The sequence below is a fragment of the Podarcis gaigeae genome (genome assembly GCF_964106915.1).
Source record: "Podarcis gaigeae genome assembly, chromosome: 4".
Taxonomy (NCBI): Eukaryota; Metazoa; Chordata; class Lepidosauria; order Squamata; family Lacertidae; genus Podarcis; species Podarcis gaigeae.
The window spans coordinates 101079315-101101190 of record NC_139677.1 but is presented as its reverse complement, the minus strand read 5'-3'; the positions used below and the strand labels follow the sequence as shown (position 1 = coordinate 101101190).

The 21876-nt window shown below is 47.3% G+C and overlaps 1 protein-coding gene across 1 annotated transcript; it reads left to right on the top strand.

Annotated features, from left to right (window-relative positions):
• The first annotated feature begins 147 nt into the window (after positions 1–147).
• On the top strand, positions 148–21380 carry LOC310843671 (dicarboxylate carrier UCP2). The gene is made up of 8 exons (XM_083737314.1): positions 148–289; positions 3463–3617; positions 9636–9871; positions 11853–12060; positions 12682–12876; positions 13752–13853; positions 15293–15473; positions 19796–21380. Exons 3-8 carry the CDS (start codon positions 9746–9748, stop codon positions 19908–19910), a joined length of 927 nt encoding a protein of 308 aa, XP_083593440.1. The 5' UTR covers positions 148–289; positions 3463–3617; positions 9636–9745; the 3' UTR covers positions 19911–21380.
• Positions 21381–21876: the final 496 nt, after the last annotated feature.

Genomic DNA, 21876 nt, shown 5'->3' with positions numbered 1-21876 from the left:
TTCCTCCTCTGCTCCGGGGGGGCTGGATCCTGCGGGCGCTTGGGCTCCGCACGTGCGGAAGGGGGCGCGGACCGGCAAACGGGCGGGTGGTGGGCGCGGCCGGCGGGCAGGAGGCGGCGCCGGAGGCGGTATAAAGAGGCGGCCGCTCCTGCCTCGCTCTGCCTTCGCTCGCCCGGCGTCTCCATCGCCCTTCCGTGCGCATCCATCATCGCCGCCGCATCTGGGCGCTCGCTGCCGACAGCTACCTCTGCTTCCCTCGCGGGTGTTTTGTTCTCCCCCTCGGTATAAGGTGAGCTGGGTGGGGGGTTATTTTGGGTGGGGGTGGTCCTTTTTCCTTTTACCCGCTCCAACCTGCTCCCATGGGTGGGGTTTCCTCTCCAGGGTCCCCTTGATACCCCGGGGGTGCGTTTTCTTCTCATTCATTCATTCATTCATTCATCTTCCTCTGCGCACCCCACATCCTTTTTCATCACCCCCCTCTTGCCGCCGCCGCCGCCTTTATTCTGCCTTCCTGCCAGCAAGCATCTCTGTGCGCCTTTGTTAGGGGGCTGGTCTGGCCTTCCCAAAAGCTTTACGCGTATATATTTACAATTATTTGTGTGTTTGTCGTAAATCGCTTTGACATTATCTGCACAATTGAGATGCACAAGTATTTTATATGTAGACTTGTACATCTATTTTTTTAAAAAAAAACACCATAATTTTTATTGAGTTTTCAATTTTTTCATTACACAAATCCATAACCTAAAACATTGTTAAAAGCATCTACCGCCTTCCCTTCCTCTTTCTGACTCCCCAACATCTTTTACAAATTCTTCGCATTTCTGTAGCCACTTTTTTACCTTGTATCTTCTTTTGGTACTTGCACATCTCAATTGCACAGAAAATATCAAAGCAATTTGCAGCACGCACACAAACAATAATCACACACGTAATAATAATAATAATTAATAATTTGTATTTATGCAACCCATCTGACGGGCTGCCTCAGCCTCCCTGGGCTGCCCCCATCAAAGTAATAAAAGCAGTGAAATATCAACCATTAGAGATTTCCTTGAGCAGGGCTGCCTACATAAAAACCACTTTTTTCGCTCCACGGGGCTCAAGGGGGTGTTCTTGGCTCTCCCCTCCCTCCTCATTTAATCCCCACAACAACCAGGTGAGGGAAGCTGGGTTGAGAGAAGAAAAGGACTGGCCCAAGGTCACCCTTCGTGGCCAAAGTGGGGAATTCGAACCTGGGTCTCCCAGGTCCTAGTCCAGGGGTCAGCAACCTTTTTCAGCAGGGGGCCGGTCCACCGTCCTTCAGACCATGTTGTGGGCTGGACTATATTTTGAAGGGGGGGGGAGAATGAATTCCTATGCCCCACAAGTAACCCAGAGATGCATTTTAAATAAAAGGACACATTCTACTCCTGTAAAAACACGTTGATTCTCGGACCGTCTGCAGGCCAGATTTAGAAGGCAATTGGGCTGGATCCAGCCCCCAGGCCTTAGTTTGCCTACCCCTGTCCTAGTCTGATACTCTAACCCAGAGGTTTTCAACCTTTTTGAGTCCACGGCTCCCTTGACCAACTGCGTTCTTTCTGTGGCAGCCCTGTGGGGCTCAGGAACCCAGCTGTGCCACCCCTTGCCTGCAGAGCTGGCAGCCCCTCACCCCTTTTCGAACACCCTCCCTTGTGGGGGGTTCCCTCAGGCTCCTCTCCTCTTCTCTCTCCTTGGGAATCCTCTGGGTATCTGCTGCGGCCGTCCCTGGTCTCTGAGCTGCCCCCTCCCTGCCCCAAAGAGAGGCACCCCCTCACACTGCCCCACAGGGCACTGGGACTTGTCCGTCCATTCCCAAAACGAGGGCCTGGCAGACTGGCTGGCTGGGCTTCCTTCGCCCACTTGCTTGCTTACTCCAAGGCCGCCTCAGCTCCTGGCAACCAGCACCCCCTGGCCAGCGCCAGAGCCACCATTCGCCTGTGGAGCTTGTAGCAGGGGCTGCTGCAACAAACAGCTGTGCAAGCCTTTGGGAGGCAAAGATGCGAGAGGCCATCAGAGGAGGGAGAGAAGGAAGGAAAGAGGCACAGAGGGCTGTGTTGCCCATGGCATCCCGACCAGTTGAAAACCACTGCTCTAACCGCTACACTGCACTGCTTATAGCTATCACCATTTTTCTTTGCTTCTGCATATAAGGCTTCTGGGGGCAGGGCAGGCTTTCTCCCTGAGCAAGCAGAAAATTTGGTGTTCCAAACTTTTGGTAGGCACCCATATAAATATAGGTGGTTTATTATTATTATTATTATTATTATTATTATTATTATTATTGGTCAACTTGACGCCCTGTGTGGCCAGCACTGCTGGGGCATAAGCTCAGTTCTCTAGGACAGGGATGGCAAACCAGGGGTTCTTCAGATGTTGCGAGGCCCCTGCCCCCCCCCTCCACTCTGGTCCACATCTCGGACCACTGACCATCCTGCTGGTTGGGGTCAGAAAAGCTGCAATCCAAAACATTTGGCAGCTACCAGATTGAGCTGCAGATTCTGCTCTAGATAGGGTTATTGTTTTAGCAGGATGGGAGTGTGTGCGTGTGCGTGTGTGTTGTTCAATTCCCATTTAAAGGCAACCTTACCTAATTGTCGTTTTCCGAAACAATCCCTGAACCAAATCGCACTCATCCTTTGGCGCTTGCATCTCTCCAAATTTTGGCACTTGCCTCTCTCCCTTTTTCCAAATCTGTTACTTTTTTTTTTTTAAAAAAAAGCAATTGATTCTAACTTTTGTTCCTTGCAAATTACCATCTGCAACCCTGGGGGAGAGGAGGGTGACCCAAAAGTTCTCTCCTTGGCTAAAAAGAAAAGCTAGAGTTCTACCTAACTCGGAAAGCTTGCCAGTTAATTTTATTTTCCGTGTTGCCAATGGAAAGAGGCTTAGCAAAGCTTGCTGGGGCCTGTTTTACGCCTCTTTTCATTGGGACTCATTGCAGATTATGGCCTGGTTTGGTGGAGATCTGCAAGATCTTGTTGCCTTCCTCCCTGGTGTGTTAAAGCGTGGCTAGCACAGGTGTGTGCCGGTCTTGCAAAAAGAGGATTCCCTTCCGCAAGGGCGATTACGATGCTTCTTGCTGTTACATGTCCTCTCGTTGCAAAGTTCACCTAAACGGTTTTTATCTGGGTGCTGCTTTGCATCGGTGGACTTGAAGATGGCTCTTGTTTTTTTCCGGTGCTTCTGCAATTATTGGGTGCCAGTCTAAACCGGTTCTGTCTTTGAGGATTGCTGGACTCTGGTGAGCTGTGAATTAGAAGCTGTTGGCGTCTAATGCAAATCTGAGGTGTGGCAAAGCCAGATAAGGGTTTAGCGTTGGCAGGCTGGCATCTTAGAAGTCGGCTGCTCTCTGGCATCCTTCTAGAATCCTGACAACCTCAACCTGAGCTGTTGCCCCAGTTTCTCAGACAGCTTTTCCTCTGTTCTTCTTTTTCGCAGGATAAATAGTATGATTATTAGGTGTCGTCTTTCAAACCGTCTTTCTATGGAAAGTAAAGGGACTCAGACTGTGGTGGTCTTGAGCAACTTCGACGAACGGGACACCTTTAGAGAATCCTGATCGACCTGCCAGCATCCTGAAATACTTGAATAAGGTGAGGACGGCTTCTCAGGTTCAAGCTACGACTTTGAGAACAACTATGGCGTAAAATCACAGCTCTCTCTGTGTTGCAACAGTACACAAGTGCGGGGAAATAGGGTGCTGGGTGCAATACTGCTCTTCCGAAACATTTGAGTTTTTGAATAAGCTTTAAGTTTCTAGTCCTGTTTGGTTGTAAAGATACACTTGCTAATACATGGAAGAAATCTCAAAAATGGTAGAGGGCCTGCATTAATGAGACTTCTGGGGGATGCTTGGTACACTGGTACTTGAGGTTACAGATGCTTCAGGTTACAGACTCTTCAGGTTACAGACTCCGCTATCCCAGAAATAGTACCTCGGTTAAGAACTTTGCTTCAAGATGAGAAGAGAAATTGCATGGCGGCAGCAGGAGGCCCCATTAGCTAAAGTGGTACCTCAGGTTAAGAACAGTTTCAGGTTAAGAACGGACTTCCAGAATGAATTAAGTTCTTAACCTGAGGTACCACTGTATATCTTGTTGCTCGCTCTGAATACCAGGAGAAAAATCATGCAGAGAGAAAAAACTTTGAATCCTCTCTATCTGGGACTTGCCAAACTGACAATTCAGAAGTCTATGTATTCAGCAGTGCAGTTCTAGGTATATTAACTTCCTGCCCACCTAGCAGTTCGAAAGCACGTCAATGTGCAAGTAGATAAATAGGTACTGCTCTGGCGGGAAGGTAAACGGCGTTTCCATGCGCTGCTCTGGTTTGCCAGAAGCGGCTTAGTCATGCTACCTAGATGACCCGGAAGCTGTACGCCGGCTCCCTCGGCCAATAAAGCAAGACGAGCGCTGCAACCCCAGAGTTGGCCACGACTGGACCTAATGATCAGGGGTCCCTTTACCTTTAGGTATATTAACTGCATTTATATCTGACCACATTGGTTCTCAGTATATTGCACAAGTTGCAGAAATTGGTTTTGGTTCCTGAGAATTCTGAAAACAGCATTCCTGCTTTGATTTTTAACAATGGAGCGGGCAATTGAGACCCCGGGATGCAAATGTAGGTCTGAAAATGTACAGACAGCACCTGTTTTAATCTAGCTGGCTTCTAGCTCAGCTTCTGGAGATTTTCAGTTGGTGTGGGATGGGATTTAATTGTCTCAGAAGGGCTCTCATTGCCCTGGATAACCCCAGTTCTCTTCCCAAGTAGCAGAATAACTTAAGGAAACATTTGCTTGCTCTTTCCATAATGTGTACAGGATGAAAGGAAAATCCATTCAGTTATTCCTTGGCATATGATTAGCTTGGTGTAGCTAATCTGTTTACACCTTGCTTGCTTGCAAACCATGTTGGGGTCTTTTGCCCTCAAAATTTCACCATAATGATACAATCTCTGGCTCTGATCATTAAGCCAGTTTTCTTCCAGCCAATTCTGCCAGGCCAAGTTATCTCAGTCTCTCAGCAAAACACTGGCACGTTTGCAAATTGACAAAGCCGCCTCCTCAAGTACTTAACAAGCAGTAACTCCCAAAAATCTTGTTTGCAGTCACTGATGGGTTTGACCATCCCTGCAAGAATATGTGCTGCATAAACAGTTGTAAGAAAATAAATATTTGGGGAGTCATCAGAGTACCCGTTGCAGAAGTTGCGTTTTCTCCCTAAACTTGGGCTTCCTGTTCCTCTCTGAATGTATTAATTTGCTTCCACCAAACATACATTTTTTTTTTAAATCCATGGTGTGGAGATACTTCACCACAGAGCAGCCTTTGCCCTCTGGGTGTTTGGAACTACAGCTCCCATCACCCTCAGCAAGTACGATGCATGGAGATGAAGCTGTCTGGGCTGATGGGAGTGATAATCCAAAACATTTGGATGGCACCAGGTTCCCAAGTGCTTTTGGAGAGTTTATTTCAAGATAGTCAGAATAGTGGGCTTTTATTTTAAAATCACGCACTTGCGCTGCATCATGGGATAGGGAGAACACTGGAGCCCTAAGGCGCCATTATTGTGCCATAAAGGTGCCAAGGGCAAATCTCTATGTTCTAATTCACCTGCCTCTGTGATAATGAGCCCTCGTCATTCCAGGATATTGCAGGCACCATCTCATTGTAAGATGCACTTTTGAGCTCAATTCTTACTTTCAGGGGGGGGGGGTCATCCTGGGTGCCCCACCCATTCAATACCAGAGTGAGAGTTGTAAAACTATATATTCCATTCTGTATTGCACCCGTCGGGTGATATAGAAAGACAGGGAAGAAAAAAGTGGAGGGGGTGAACCGACTCCGGTTTGCCGTGGGGGAAGGCTGTTCTGTGATTTCCTTAACGGCCAAAATCTGGGGAGGGTATCTGAAATATACTCAGAGTCGAAAGTGTATGGCGCTGTGGGTTAAACCACAGAGCCTAGGCCTTGCCGATCAGAAGGTTGGCAGTTCGATTCCCCGCGACGGGGTGAGCTCCCGTTGCTCGGTCCCTGCTCCTGCCAACCTAGCAGTTCAAAAGCACGTCAAAAGTGCAAGTAGATAAATAGGTACTGTTCCGGCAGGAAGGTAAACTGCGTTTCCGTGTGCTGCTCTGGTTTGCCAGAAGCGGCTTCGTCATGCTGCCCACATGACCCGGAAGCTGTACGCCGGCTTCCTTGGCCAATAAAGCGAGATGAACGCCACAACCCCAGAGTTGGTCACGACTGGACCTAATGGTCAGGGGTCCCTTTACCTTTTATTCAGCTCATAGTGGTGAGGAGGAATGGAAGGTCCCCCAGAATGTCTGCTTTATATACATTATTTACACAATGGGCCCCACGTGATTGGCTAATTCTGGGATTCACCTGTAGGCCAATCAGGTTGCGGATTCACTTCCACCTGGAGCTGGATTGGGTGGCTCCTGTGGACCAATCAGGCTGCTGCATTCTGGACTCTATTGTTCTAGGACCAATCAGACTGTTGCATTTTGGACCCTATTCAACTCAGTACATAACAGTATCCTTGTTGAGATCGAGGGCCTCCTAACTTTCTGGGGGCCACATGCCAGTGGCAGAGGGGGGGAAGCAGAAGTTGTGATGGTGGACGTGACAACAAGGCTGCGTTTCAGCCGAGCGAAAGCTGTTGAGATGGGAGCAGAGGGAGGGTTGGTGAGGGTTGCAGCCTGAGCTTCCTAGATAAAGGATAATAAAGGATAAATTGCATCCATTCCCAGGTTCTCCAGTTAGTTTGCTCAGTGAGAAAGCTGTAAAATGACGTGGGTGGGCTGTCCCTGCTTCCCACGCGCAATGTGTGATTCAGCCGGGTTCCGGTTAACGCTGACTCAGTCCAGGCAGTAAATAGAAAAGGGAACTTCGGCAAAGGTCATTGCTAGCAACCAGGCTGCTGTTGCAGCATTTTGAGGCAGCATTCGGGTGTGGCTGCTTTGATCTGGGCGGACTGGAGTCATATCTCTATTATCTGGAGATGGCTTCTACTTATCAGATTTTCAGACCTGTGAATCAAAGGTCAGCAGGCCAAAGTTCCTTGCCTGAGTGCCATTTTTTATTCTTCTTTTTGCATATGTCTTTGATGCATCTTCTTCACCCACCAGGTTTAGGATGGCAGTTGGCTTGGATGCAAACCAAATGGTCCCTGGGGTTTTTTTTGTGTGTGTGTGTTGAATATGTGCTTTATGGTAATTTATGGACCTGATAGGTGTCTAAAGCCATTTGCACATAACAAAATATGTATTTTATCAAAGTAATTGATACAGAAATGAGCAAACCAGTGATGTTTTAGGGAGCAGGCGCGGCCCATTACTTACATCATAGGAGCCTTCACAGCACGAAACACTCTTGCTGTATGTAGGTTTTATTGTTTTTTATCTTATATTTTGGAAATGTACATCCAGTTTTTTCCCTTTAAAGTTTTTTGGGGGCCCCCAAGAGAGTGGGGCCCTAAGCTATAGCTTGTTTAGCTTATATGTGCAGTGGTGCTCCGCAAGACGAATGCCTCGGAAGATGAAAAACTCGCTAGATGAAAGAGCTTTCCGTTTTTTGAGTCGTTCCGCAAGACGAATTTCCCTATGGGCTTGCTTCACAAGACGAAACGTCTTGCGAGTTCTTGCGAGTTTTTTTCCTTTTTCTTAAAGCTGCTAAGACGCTAAGCCATTAATAGCCGTGCTTCGCAAGACGAAAAAACCGCAAGACGAAGAGACTCGCGGAACGGATTAATTTCGTCTTGCGAGGCACCACTGTAAATCTGGCACTGAAGGAGTGACTCCACCCCCATCATTCTGCCCGGACACTGAGGTCCAGCTCCGAGGACCTTCTGGCGGTTCCCTCACTGCGAGAAGCCAAGTTACAGGGAACCAAGCAGAGGGCCTTCTCGGTGGTGGCACCCGCCCTGTGGAACGCCCTCCCACCAGATGTCAAAGAGATAAACAACTACCAGACTTTTAGAAGACATCTGAAGGCAGCCCTGTTTAGGGAAGCTTTTAATGTTTAACAGACCACTGTATTTTAATATTTTTTTTGGGATTATTATCATTATTATTATTATTGCACTGTACTGACTCCATCGCTCTAGAGGCTGCAGTGCTTTCAAATACCAGTTGTTGAGCTATTCTGGATTAGATTAGAAACAGTAGTTGAGATTTCTTAAGGAAATTTGCCAAAAAAAGCCAACACTTCGGATATGGGTTTCCCCAGACACTTTAACCGATTATAGAAAATTCCACCCGGACACTGTTTTTGATGGAAGAATCCTGCATATGTCCGTACGTCTGGCAGCCCTAGTTCTGTTATTGTGGAGGAGACAGGAAGCTTTTGTGTCTCTGTTCTAGATTAATTGCAGATTGTTGTGTTGTTCAGTCTTGACAAACAGTGATTAAAATTAACTGTGCCTTGATCGAAACTTCGAACCGTCATTTAGGAAGGTGGCTTTTCAGAAAGCGTAATGAAGATGAACCACAGTTTAGGGAGTGGACAGCATGCTGAACTCTTAACCTAAATAGGAAGCCTCGAATCTTATTGTGTATCAGACAAAGCGAGGATCAGGAATAGGCTATAGCAGTGAGCCCAGGCAGCAAGCTAAGCTGGTTCTGTTATCTCCAAATCAGCCGAGACAGCAGGATTTCCCAAACTTGGGTCTTGAGCTGTTTTTGGACTACAACTCCCCTCCTCCCTGACTACTGGTCCTGCTAGCTAGGGATGATGGGAGTTGTAGTCCAATAACAATTGGAGTTTGCTGCCCTGACTTTTAGAAGACATCTGAAGGCAGCCCTGTTTAGGGAAGTTTTTAAAGTTTGATGTTTTGTCACTTTATTATTATTGTTGTTGTTGTTATTATTATTATTCTGTTGGGAGCCGCCCAGAGTGGCTGGGGAAACACAGCTAGATGGGTGGGGTATAAATAAATAATAATAATAATAATTTTTTATTTATACCCCACCCTTCCTGGCCCAAAAACGGGGCTCAGGGTGGCTAACAACAAATTTAAAACACTTAATGATAAAAGCAGCATAAAATACAGTATAAAAACATGAATAAGAATAAAATTCAAAAATCAATTTAGGGGAAATAAACATTAGATAATCCCCAGGGCTAGCTGGCTAAATTGGTCTTACTTGGGCCAGCGAGGAGGCCAGGGGAGAATTAGCTGTGGGGTCTCAGAGCGGCTGAATTCAAATTAAAGGCCAGGCAGAATAGCTCTGTCTTACAGGCCTGAGGGAAGGAGTTTAAATCCTGCAGGGCTCTGGTCTCCTGGGACAGAGCATTCCACCAGGTCGGAGCCATCACTGAAAAGGCCCTGGCCCTGGTGGAGGATAGTCTGACTTCCTTAGGCCCTGGGACCTCTAAACCAGTGTTTCCCAACCTTGTGCCTCCAGATGTTTTTGGCCTACAACTCCCATCATCCCTGACCACTGGTCTTGCTAGCTAGGGATGATGGGAGTTGTAGGCCAAAAACATCTGGAGGCACAAGGTTGGGAAACACTGCTCTAAACTATGATTATTTATTTATTTATTTATTTATTTATTTATTCCATGTTTTGCACCTGGATTTTAAGGGTGTCTTCTCTTCTCCCCAGACAGGGGCAGAGTTCATTGGTCTTGTCCACTTCCTACATCGGCACCCAGCAGCGACCCTCGCTGCTTCCTTCATCTCCTCAAAAAAACCCAGGCGTGAGGCTGGTTTAAAATGGTTGGATTCAAGCCCACCGACGTCCCTCCGACGGCTGCTGTGAAGTTCGTTGGAGCCGGGACGGCTGCCTGCATTGCAGACCTAATCACCTTCCCCCTGGACACGGCTAAAGTCCGGCTGCAGGTGAGCCCCAGCAGATGCCACACCCAGAGGTTGTTGTTCCATGTCTTTTCCAACTACTCCTTTGTGGGCAGGGAGCAGCTCCCAAAAGTTAGGTTCAGGTACCCTGAATTAACGGTGCCCACTGTCCGCTTAGGAACAGCTGATATGGGATTTCTGCAAAACCCGTTATCGGTGAGATCAGTGTCACGTATGTAAAACTGGTGGGAACCAGCATAAGAGGAACTTGTTGTTGTTTAGTCGTGTCCGACTCTTTGTGACCCCCTGGACCAGAGCACACCAGGCACTCCTCTCTTCCACTGCCTCCCGCAGTTTGGTCAAACACTGTCCAACCATCTCGTCCTCTGTCGTCCCCTTCTCCTTGTGCCCTCCATCTTTCCCAACATCAAGGTCTTTTCCAGGGAGCCTTCTCTTCTCATGAGGTTGCCAAAGTATTGGAGCCTCAGCTTCAGAATCTGTCCTTCCACTGAGCACTCAGGGCTGATTTCCTTCAGAATGGAGAGGTTTGATCTTCTTGCAGTCCATGGGACTCTCAAGAGTCTCCTCCAGCACCAGAACTCAAAAGCATCCATTCTTTGGCGATCAGCCTTCTTTATGGTCCAGCTCTTACTTCCATACATCACTACTGGGAAAACCAGAGCTTTAACTATACGGACCTTTGTCGGCAAGGTGATGTCCCTGATTTTTAAGATGCTGTCTAGGTTAAGAGGAACTTAGCACTCTGTTAAAAGTGAAAACCATATCCACATAGGTACAAGGAGGGCCTCTGCACGTATAGTAAAAAAAAAATGGGTTGAGGAAATGTTTTCAAGGACCACAGTTGGATCGAGAGATGGGGCATGGGTGGTGGACGGGCGTTGGCCAGAGGATGAATACCTAAGATGGCAGATATATTATTCCCATATTTTTTTAAATAATATTTATTAAGAGTTTAAAGGTTACAAAAAAAAAGAATTAAACAAATCAATATAATACAATACAAAAACAAAAACAAAAACACTACATAGAACATTGAATTAACAAAACAAAACAAGAACAATTAAAAACACTTCCAATATTTCCAAACTTAGCTTTCATTCACTTGTTTCATTGACTTCCTCACGCCTCCCTTTTTGTATTCCACTTCAATTAACTGTTTCAGCAATTCCTTTCCATCTTCCTCTGTTTTCTGTCCTGTAATTAATCTTAACATATTCTAACCTTGTTTCCCCCCCCCTTTTAATACATTAACAATCTGTACCTAGTTCCTTATAACATTTCTGCCAAAGCCATATAACTTCATTCCACCATTTTTCTAAAGCTCATTAATTTTACAATATTTCTGTAAATAATCTTTAATTTTTTTCCAATCTTATTCCACCGACTCTTCTCCCTGGTCTCGGATTCTGCCAGATATATTATTCCAATATAGAGTATGTCTCAATGGAAAGCTCTTGCAGGCTGTCTGGCCTCTGTCCTGCAATGCACTGCTGAACAAAGCCTGACCAGCTGAGAATTTGGTGTGAGCCTCCGTACTTGAGCCCCCAAGCGACGTTTTCCCCGCACAGCCCAGAACTCCCCTTTCCTTTGCGAAGGAGAAGCCCTGATGCAGGCTTGTGCTAGCAAGCCCCTCCAGGGAGTTGTATATAACCCTGCAGGGAAATTGCCTAAGTCAGCCAGCATCTGTCATCCAGAAGTCAAGGTTAGGCAGCAACTTTGGTGTCAGAAGTGGGACGCTCGTCGCTGAACACCTACCAAAACATACAACATGTGCAAAGTTAGCTGGACTTACGTGCAGGAGATATTCCTAGCTGGCAAAGCACTCTTGTAGGGAAAAGGGAGTGTTTGAAAAAGTCCCCTGTCTTGCTTGTTGAACCTGGGATAAAGTAGCACCAGAATGTTGCTTCTGAGCTCAGGCAGGCAGGCTCTAGTTCACTCTTAAGTTTCTTCATCCTCTCTCTCTCTCTCTCTCTCTCTCTCTTTTTTCTCTTCTCCTCCTGAGCAGATCCAAGGGGAGAACAAGGTGGCTGTGGAAGCCAGGACGGCGCAGTACAGAGGGGTCTTTGGCACCATGGCGACGATGGTGAAGAACGAGGGGCCCCGGAGCCTCTACAATGGGCTGGTGGCCGGCCTGCAGCGCCAGATGAGCTTCGCCTCTGTCCGCATCGGGCTGTACGATTCGGTGAAGCATTTCTACACCAAGGGCTCCGAGCGTAAGTGGACTTGGGCCTCTCTGGGGCCAAGGATCAGTAGCTGAACTGGGTTCCACACAGTCACACAAAAAAAGAGCTGCAAAAACGCAAAATAAATAGCAAAAACAGACAGACCTCAGCATAACGCTCAAAACGGAAGTGTGGCTCTCAAAACAGAGCACATTTAGCTTCCGGAAAAAGTTCGCAAACTGGAACACTTACTTCCGGGTTTGCTGTGTTTGGGTTCCACATTGTTTGAGTACCAAGGCATTTTGAGAACCAAGGTACCACTGTAGTATAGTAAAATAAATTTGGCTATAGAATCAGAAACGGTATATCTAAGCCTCTCTTCCAGAGCGTTGGCTATTCTTCTACTGTTCTCCACGACTTTTTGTTGCGAACAGGGATTTCCAACTCTGTGACAAATAGGAAAGATCAGCAAACCAAGCAAGGCTTCTTTGGGTCAATAAGAAGTTTGTTTGCCTCCAGTTAGACCTAATATAAATGAGATTACCCGGCCAAAGAAAGCGCACACCTCTCAGTGACTTTGTACATTTATGATACACATGAAAGAGGCTCATTTGTAATTCTATTTTTGGGAATGAATCCTGTTCTTACATGGCTGCGTTCTGATTTTGGCAGATGCTGGTATTGGCAGCCGACTTCTCGCTGGCTGCACCACCGGGGCGATGGCTGTCGCCGTGGCCCAGCCGACCGATGTGGTCAAAGTGAGATTCCAAGCCCAAGCCCGCATGGAGGGCGGCCGGCGGTACCAAGGGACCCTCGACGCCTACAAGACCATCGCGAGAGAGGAAGGGGTTCGAGGCCTCTGGAAAGGTCAGTAAATTTGGGTTTCGGCAAAGGGAGAATCGACGCTTCCAAAGTCCTCCAAGCCATTATTATTTTGCTTATGGCATTTATATATCCCATCTTTTCCTCTAAGCGGCTCAAGGTGGTGTAACAGTTTGCCTCCTCCCCATATCATCCACACAACGATCCTGTGAGGTTGGCTAAGGCCACCCAGTGAGTTTTGTGGCTGAGCGGGGATTTGAACCCTGATGTCTCCCAGGTCCAAGTCCAGCGCCCTGAGCACTATATCACGGTGGCCCAATTCAGAGTAGCAAACTCATGCCCTGTTACAAAGAGATTTCGCCTTGGTGCTTCTTTTGCTTTTTTTTAAAAAAAAATCTGTTTTACAATTTAAAATATTAAACAACCATAAAATATCAACGACTTTCTGTTAGGGTGTGAAACCTAAGACGCTGGCAAGTTAGCAATGTCATGTGACTTTAAGTAGTCAAGCTCGTTAAGTTGCTCAGTATATAAAGAGTGTTTGTTTTCTCTGCCTGTGGGGCGTGAAGCAAAAATGTCTGAAAGCTCCGGAGGTGTTTCTGTTATCTTTCGGCAATAAACCTGTCTTTGGAAAGACAGGCTTCCCTGTGTCGTTATTTCTTTGCTGCTGAGTCTCTGAAGCTTGTACTGCAACAAGAATCTGTGCACTGGACTTAATTAATGCTCTGCAAAGAGAACTGTTGCTGGTTGCGCAGCGGAAGCGTTTACTGGACCAGTACACGGACTCTCTTACTTTCCTTGGTTCATTTTGCATAACATGAATGCAAACCATAAACTAAACCATTCAGTTTTCCATTATTAATCCATCAAAACTTACACTGTTGAATTTATCAAATACTTTTTGCTTCCGCTTTGTCTAGGTACCTCCCCTAATATAACCCGGAACGCACTTGTGAATTGCGCTGAGCTGGTGACCTACGACCTGATCAAGGATGCTCTGCTCAAGTACAACCTCATGACAGGTGAGGAGCGATCGACAGGTCCAGGCTGTTGCTCCTGGATTTTGAGATGCATGGAGGGTCCACCTCTTGCGAGGTTCCTGCAAACGTTGCCCACGCTGTGGTGGATCCTTCCTGCAGATCACCAAAGGGTTCTGACAGTTTAATATCACCATGTAAAATTGCATATTGCTGCTTATCTGTTTGACATCTCCCAGGAGGGGTTCCACAGGGCGGGTGCCACCACCGAGAAGGCCCTCTGCCTGGTTCCCTGTAACTTGGCTTCTCGCAGAGAGGGAACCGCCAGAAGGCCCTCGGAGCTGGACTTCCGTGTCCGGGCTGAACGATGGGGGTGGAGATGCTCCTTCAGGTATACAAGGCTGAGGCCATTTAGGGCTTCAGCACCTTTAAAGCCCTAAACATGGACTGGAGACGTGCATTTTTTCTGCAATAGCTAAAGTCTGTAAGTTCATACAGACAAATGTTGATTTTTCAGGGTTCTCCACACTGGGCTTTTTCTTCTTCCTGGCGATCCCTCGTAGCCGAGTGAGATTGTCTTCCATAAACACGGTTTTAGAAGTGAGTCTGTAAGGGACTGTGGAGGCCAATTCTGGATCCACATGTCCTTCCACAGTGGGGACATTGGTTTCCGGGCAGGAGTTGATCACGGTGAGGGTTTGCCAAGCATGCCTTCCTCTTAGCACGTTTCTCCCTTGCGTCCTGAGTTTGAGTGTCTTCAAAGCCCACGACACCTTTGGTAAAGGCTGTTCTCCAATTGGAGCGCTCACAGGCCAGTGTTTCCCAGTTGTCAGTGGTTACACAACATTTTAAAAGATTTGCCTTGAGAGAGTCTTTAAACCTCTTTTGTTGACCACCAGCATTACGCTTTCCATTTTTAAGTTCGGAATAGAGCAGTTGCTTTGGGAGACAATAATCAAAACCTAAAATAGAACAAAACCTTTAAGGAAGAAAATTAGGTTTTTCTAATTTTTTCCCTTAGGCTTTTTGATTTTTATAATTTAGTGGATTTCTACAAGATAATATTTACAGTGGTACCTCGGGTTACATACGCTTCAGGTTACAGACTCCGCTAACCCAGAAATAGTGCTTCAGGTTAAGAACTTTGCTTCAGGATGAGAACAGAAATCGTGCTCCGGCGGCGCAGCAGCAGCGAGAGGCCCCATTAGCTAAAGTGCTTCAGGTTAAGAACAATTTCAGGTTAAGAACGGATCTCCGGAACGAATTAAGTACTTAAGCTGAGGTACCACTGTATAGTCGATTACTTCTTGTTCCAGGGATTTTAACAGTATTTCATTTGTTTTGTGCAACTTCCACGTCACAAGCTTTCGGCTTTAGCTTTTCCGTGTTGTTGTTCAGCCACATATTCCGCAATGGCTCGTTTTGCGGAAGAGATTTGGTTTTCTTCCCGGCTCACGATGCCTCCCTCCCGCTTGTCCTTGCAGACAACCTCCCTTGCCACTTCACCTCTGCGTTTGGAGCCGGCTTCTGCACGACCGTCATCGCCTCCCCTGTCGACGTAGTGAAGACCAGATATATGAACTCTGCCCCCGGCCAATACGGAAGTGCCGTGAAGTGTGCCCTCGCCATGCTGCGGAAGGAGGGGCCCCTTGCCTTCTACAAAGGGTGAGTCTCCATCTCCCTTGAAGGCCCCCGCGGGGCAGGAGGTTGGCAGGATCTGGGAATTAGGGTGGGGCGACTGGGCTGTCCGCAACAGGAGACCCCCGGGCAACGGAGGCAAGTGCCCCCGCCAGCCTCAACCCGCCTTCATCCAGCCCCTGCTGGCATGTCTTCTTCCTTGCACCCAGCCAGTGCCAGATTTACGTATAAGCTAAACAAGCTATAGCGTAGAGCCCCATTCTCTTGCCCCCCCCAATATAAAGGTAAAGGGACCCCTGACCATTAGGTCCAGTCGTGGCGGACTCTGGGGTTGCGGCGCTCATTTCACTTTACTGGCCGAGGGAGCCGGCGTACAGCTTCTGGGTCATGTGGCCAGTATGACTAAGCCGCTTCTGGCGAACCAGAGCAGCGCACAGAAACGCCATTTACCTTCCCGCCGGAGTGCTACCTATTTATCTACTTGCACTTTGACATGCTTTTGAACTGCTAGGTGGGCAGGAGCAGGGACTGAGCAATGGGAGCTCACCCCGTTGCAGGGATTCAAACCGCCGATCTTCTGATCGGCAAGCCCTAGGCTCCGTGGTTTGACCCACAGCGCCACCCGCGTCCCTCCCCCAAAATATACTTCTTCTTAATTGTATTTCAGTTCAACAATTACTTTGATGAAATACATATTTTGTTATGTGCAAATGGCTTTAGATACCTATTAGGTCCATCAATTACCATATAGCACATGGGTAGGCAAACTAAGGCCCGGGGGCCGGATCCGGCCCAATCGCCTTCCAAATCCGGCCCGCGGACAATCCGGGAATCAGCGTGTTTTTACATGAGTAGAATGTGCCTTTATTTAAAATGCATCTCTGGGTTATTTGCGAGGCCTGCCTGGTGTTTTTACATGAGTAGGATGTGTGCTTTTGTTTAAATTGCATCTCTGGGTTATTTGTGGGGTATAGGAATTCATTCATTATTATTTTTTCAAAATATAGTCCAGCCCCCCTCATGGTCTGAGGGACAGTAGACCGGCCCCCTGGTGAAAAAGTTTGCTGACCCCTGATATAGCATATATTCAACACACAAAACAGTAACCATTTGTTGTTGACAAAGGACAGCTGGACATATAAAGGGCCCCATTGCCTTCAGTAGCTTAGGGCCTCATCAAACCTAAATTCGGCCCTGCAAACAGCCCAGGGGGCAATTCCGCCTTTCATCTTCCTCCTCCTCCTTAGTTCCCCTTTGTGCAATGTGGGAAACAGGAGGAAGATGGGGACAAGACAAAGAATTGCCATATTTTTCCATGCATAAGACGATTTTTTTCTTTTAAAAAAAATGGCAAAAATTATGGGTCTACAAGTGAAGATCTCATATAAATTATTTAATGCGTTAACACGAATAGAAGTTATAAATATTGCAGCTGGTGAATAAGGGCTTGCTATTACGACTGTAATGGAATTGAAATCAATAAGGTTTTGGAACGCAGAAACAAAGTGAATCATCAAGCTGTCAATCCTAGCACGCGGCGGGCCACCTAAATTATATAATTTGGCACCTGAGTTATTTGTATTAGGGTATGGTATTTTAATTCGGCACTGTTATTATGAAGCTATCATTGAATTATTGTAACTGAAAAACAAATAAAAATTATTATCAACAATTGGGGGGGTTGGCTTATACACGGGTAGTGAATACGGGGGGGCGTTGTTGGCATCAAGTGAAGGGAAATCTCCCCCCCCCCCAAAAAAAAAGCTCGACAACTCAAGCAATATTGATTTATTAATTTTGGGTTCAAAAATAGAAGGGTCATCTTATACATGGAAAAATACAGTAGTTGGCTCTTCCTTTCATGGGCTCTGCTGCCACCTAGTGGCAGACTACTTGCCTTCTGCCCTACCAGTCTCAATGGGCACCAGCCATCATTGCTCATGGCTACCTGTTCCTTATGGGACGTGGGTGGTGCTGTGGGTTAAACCACAGAGCCTAGGACTTGCCGATCAGAAGGTCGGTGGTACGAATCCCCGCGACGGGGTGAGCTCCCGTTGCCCGGTCCCTGCTCCTGCCAACCTAGCAGTTTGAAAGCACGTCAAAGTGCAAGTAGATAAATAGGTACCACTCCGGCAGGAAGGTAAACGGGGTTTCCGTGCGCTGCTCTGGTTCGCCAGAAGTGGCTTAGTCATGCTGGCCACATGACCCGGAAGCTGTACGCCGGCTCCCTCGGCCAATAAAGCGAGATGAGTGCTGCAACCCCAGAGTCAGTCACGACTGGACCTAATGGTCAGGGGTCCCTTTACCTTTTATCTCATTTGCTAAATTCCTTTGTCAGCGTTCATCCGAGGCTCACAAATAATAATAAATAATAATGATGATGATAATAATAATAATAATAATAATAATAATAATAATAATAATAATAATTTATAATTTACACCCCGCCCTTCCTGGCCCAAAAACCAGGCTCAGGGCAGCTAACAACAAATTTATAATAATAATAATAATAATAATAATAATAATAATAATAATAATTTATAATTTATATCCCGCCAATCTGGCTGGGCCTCCCCAGCCACTCTGGGCGGCTTCCATAAAAACCAAAAATACAGTAAAATATCACACGTTAAAAACTTCCCTGAACAGGGCTGCCTTAAGATGTCTTCTGAATGTCAGGTAGTTATTTATCGCTTTGACATCTGCTGGAAGGGCATTCCACAGGGTGGGCGCCACTACCGAGAAGGCCCTCTGCCTGGTTCCCTGTAGCTTTGCTTCTTGCAATGAGGGAACCGCCAGAAGGCCCTCGGCGCTGGACCTCAGTGTCCGGGCAGAATTATGGGGGTGGAGACGCTCCTTCAGGTATACTGGACCGAGGCCGTTTAGGGCTTTAAAGGTCAGCACCAACACTTTGAATTGTGCTCAGAAACATACTGGGAGCCAATGTAGGTCTTTCAAGACCGGTGTTATATGGTCTCGGCCGCTCCCAGTCACCAGTCTAGCTGCCGCATTCTGGATTAGTTGTAGTTTCCGAGTCACCTTCAAAGGTAGCCCCACGTAGAGCGCATTGCAGTAGTCCAAGCGGGAGATAACCAGAGCATGCACCACTCTGGCGAGACAGTCTGCGGGCAGGGAGGGTCTCAGCCTGTGTACCAGATGGAGCTGGTAAACAGCTGCCCTGGACACAGATTTGACCTGTGCCTCCATGGACAGCTGTGAGTCCAAAATGACTCCCAGGCTGCGCACCTGGTCCTTCAGGGGCACAGTTACCCCATTCAGGACCAGGGAGTCCTCCACACCTGCCCACCTCCTGTCCCCCAGAAACAGTACTTCTGTCTTGTCAGGATTCAACCTCAATCTGTTAGCCGCCATCCATCCTCCAACCGCCTCCAGACACTCACACAGGACCTTCACTGCCCTCACTGGTTCTGATTTAAAAGAGAGGCAGAGCTGGGTATCATCCGCATACTGATGAACACCCAGCCCAAACCCCCTGATGATCTCTCCCAGCGGCTGCATGTAGATGTTGAAAAGCATGGGGGAGAAGAAGGAACCCTGAAGCACCCCAAGTAAGCACCCCAAGTGAGAGCCCACGGGTCTGAGCACTCACCCCCCCCCCCCACTTTCTGAACACGGCCCAGGAGGAAGGAGCGGGACCACTGTATGACAGTGCCCCCAGCTCCCTGCCCCTCAAGACGGTCCAGAAGGATGTTATGGTCGATGGTATCAAATGCCGCTGAGAGATCCAGCAGAACTAGGAAACAGCTCTCACCTTTGTCCCTAGCCCGCCGGAGATCATCAACCAGTGTGACCAAGGCAGTTTCAAATTTAAAACACTTAATTGTAAAAGCAGCTTAAAATACAGTATAAAAACATGAATAACAATAAAATTCAAAAATCAATTAAATAATCCCCAGGGCTAGCTGGCTGAATTGGTCCTACTTGGGCCATCGAGGAGGCCAGGGGAGAATTAGCTGTGGGGTCTCAGAGTGGGTGATCTTCATAAAAGGGGAGGGGGAGGGAAGAGAAGGGAAATAAAAGATCAGGCTGAATTCAGGTTAAAGGCCAGGCGGAATAGCTCTGTCTTACAGGCCCTGTGGAAGAAAATCAAGTCCTGCAGGGCCCTGGTCTACTGGCACAGTGCATTCCACCAGGCCGGGGCCATCACTGAAAAGGCCCTGGCCCTTTATAAGCAGTTTGCAATATAAAAAAACCCAAAAATACATCTCTTAGTAACAAAAGCAATAACGCCCCTTGCCATCCATCAACAGGCTCTCCTGTCATTTTCCATTTGTTCTAACTCCAGCTCTGTTTTTCTCCTTTGCCTGGTCTCTCTCTCCGTCTCTCAGCTTCACTCCCTCGTTTTTGCGGCTGGGATCCTGGAACGTGGTGATGTTCGTGACCTACGAGCAACTGAAGCGAGCCATGATGGCGGCCCGCGGATCGCGGGAAGCCCCCTTCTGAGCTAGCGGGCTGGTGCATTTCACAGATCTTGCACATATGCGTGCGCAACGGATCCTCGATCTAGATCTCTCCCTCGTCTTTTCTCCCATATTATCATTTTTTAAACTACTCCTGTCTTAACGTTTATGTGGCTTCCGTTTCATTACAAACAGAAGCTCCTGGCTGCTTTTACAAAGTGATTTGTTCTTAACATGTTACGGTCCGGTCTACCTTTCTCCTTTTCAACTGCGGGACACGAGTGCTTTATTAAGCTCTGAGGAATTTAGACCACAAGGGCTCAACTTGCAAGAGAGCTCCAGTTCCCTTTTTCTATCTGTAACATCCGCACAGAGTTATAAATTTGTGCTTTAGATATTCTATACTAGATAACGTCAGTTACCCCCGTTACCCAGGGCTGTGCTTTTTTCCCCCAAGCAGAGATGCTTGGAATAATTCACAAGTGACTAGCCCAGCCTTGCCCCAGCCTGGCTTGGGTCCTGATGGGAATTGTAGTCCGAAACAAATGGAGTGCACCAGGTTGGGGCAAGGCAGCGCTTGCTGCTTGCGGGTAGCTCTGACCAAGCAAGGTGCAGATTCCTGCCAATTTATTTATAAAGTGCTGGTGATTTGCAAGCAGAGTTTGGGCTGCCTAGCAATCCTCCCTTGCTTTTGCATTTCAATAAACTTTTGTTTTTAAAAGTTGTTTATTCGGTGCAAGGATTGCTTCCAGTCTTAGAGCCCCCCAGAAGGGGAGGAAAAAACCCTCCATGCGGCACGGTGTCTCCCCACTTTATAGCGAGTCGGCAAGGGACCTTGTCTTGCTTGCACACAAAAATCTGGACTGCCACTGCTTTGTCCCTCTTGAGTCAAGGTCAGTTTCAGGCAAACTGGGTTTTGTTTGGAAACCGTTACGCATCTTGCAAGGCTGTCGGCATAAGCCCTGTAGCTCCAGTTAATTGTGTGGCTGTCCCATTGGGCAGAGAGAAAAAACAGACGACCTTTCTTAGGCTCCCCCAAAAGCCTGTATTTTATTTTTTTTAGGGTTGCCTGTTTGCAACTTGGCAAAGCCTTCTGGCCAGCGGTTCTGTCTCCCTGGCATCAAGCTTGCTGGTAGGAGATGCTGACTGGTGGAGAGGGAATCTGGCGCCCTCACCCTTCCTGGCTGAAGGCATCTCTGGCAAACAGGAAACCTTTCGGGTCCCAATCCACCAGCCCAGGTTGTCCTTGCAGTCTGCATTCTGTTCTGGGAAGCGACTCCCTTCTTTAGGATTTTCTGCAGAGCTTAATAAAGCACCTCGTGTCTCTGTTAACGGTGCACAACTTTAAAAAACTTTCCAAGTAGAGAAAAATGCATTGTGAGGCTTCTTATGTGTTTTAACGTTTCGGTGGCGCTGTCCGTGATGGTGGAAAGTGGTGGTGGATTTTTATTTTAAGCACCTTTTGTGTCGTGCATGACTTGTTTTTTAAAAATAAAGCTAAAGTACAAAGCTGCCCCTTGCTCGTTCCTGCGGCGTCTTTGGGTTTTTCCATCGTGGGTGCATATCTGATTCCACAAGGCGGCTCAAATCGACCAAGCAAATGTGAAATACCGGTACCTCTCGCTGGCCCATGGACCAGGTCTTGATCTGGGAAGAGAGATCTGCAGGTGGAAGCAACCTTCAAGTGGTACCTTGGTTCTCAAACTTAATCCGTTCCGAAGTCCGTTCCAAAACCAAGTCGAGCTTCCCCAAAGAAAGTAATGCAAAAGGGATTAATCCATTCCAGGCTTTTAAAAACAACCCCTAAAACAGCAATTTAACATGAATTTTACTATCTAGCGAGACCACTGATCCATAAAATGAAAGCAATAAACAATATACTGCAGTCACACCATCAATCAGTCAGTAGCTGAACTCGGTTCCACACAGTCACAAAAACAAAAACACAAAATAAATAGCAAAAACAGACAGAACTCAGCGTAACACTCAAAATGGAAGTATGGCACTCA

Excerpts from the sequence above, each read along its gene's own strand:
- LOC310843671 (XM_083737314.1), top strand. The coding sequence starts at position 9,746 with ATGGTTGGATTCAAGCCCACCGACGTCCCTCCGACGGCTGCTGTGAAG. Across the intron at positions 12,061-12,681 it reads CTACACCAAGGGCTCCGAGC|ATGCTGGTATTGGCAGCCGA; the intron begins GTAAGTGGACTT and ends TGATTTTGGCAG. Across the intron at positions 13,854-15,292 it reads CAAGTACAACCTCATGACAG|ACAACCTCCCTTGCCACTTC; the intron begins GTGAGGAGCGAT and ends TTGTCCTTGCAG.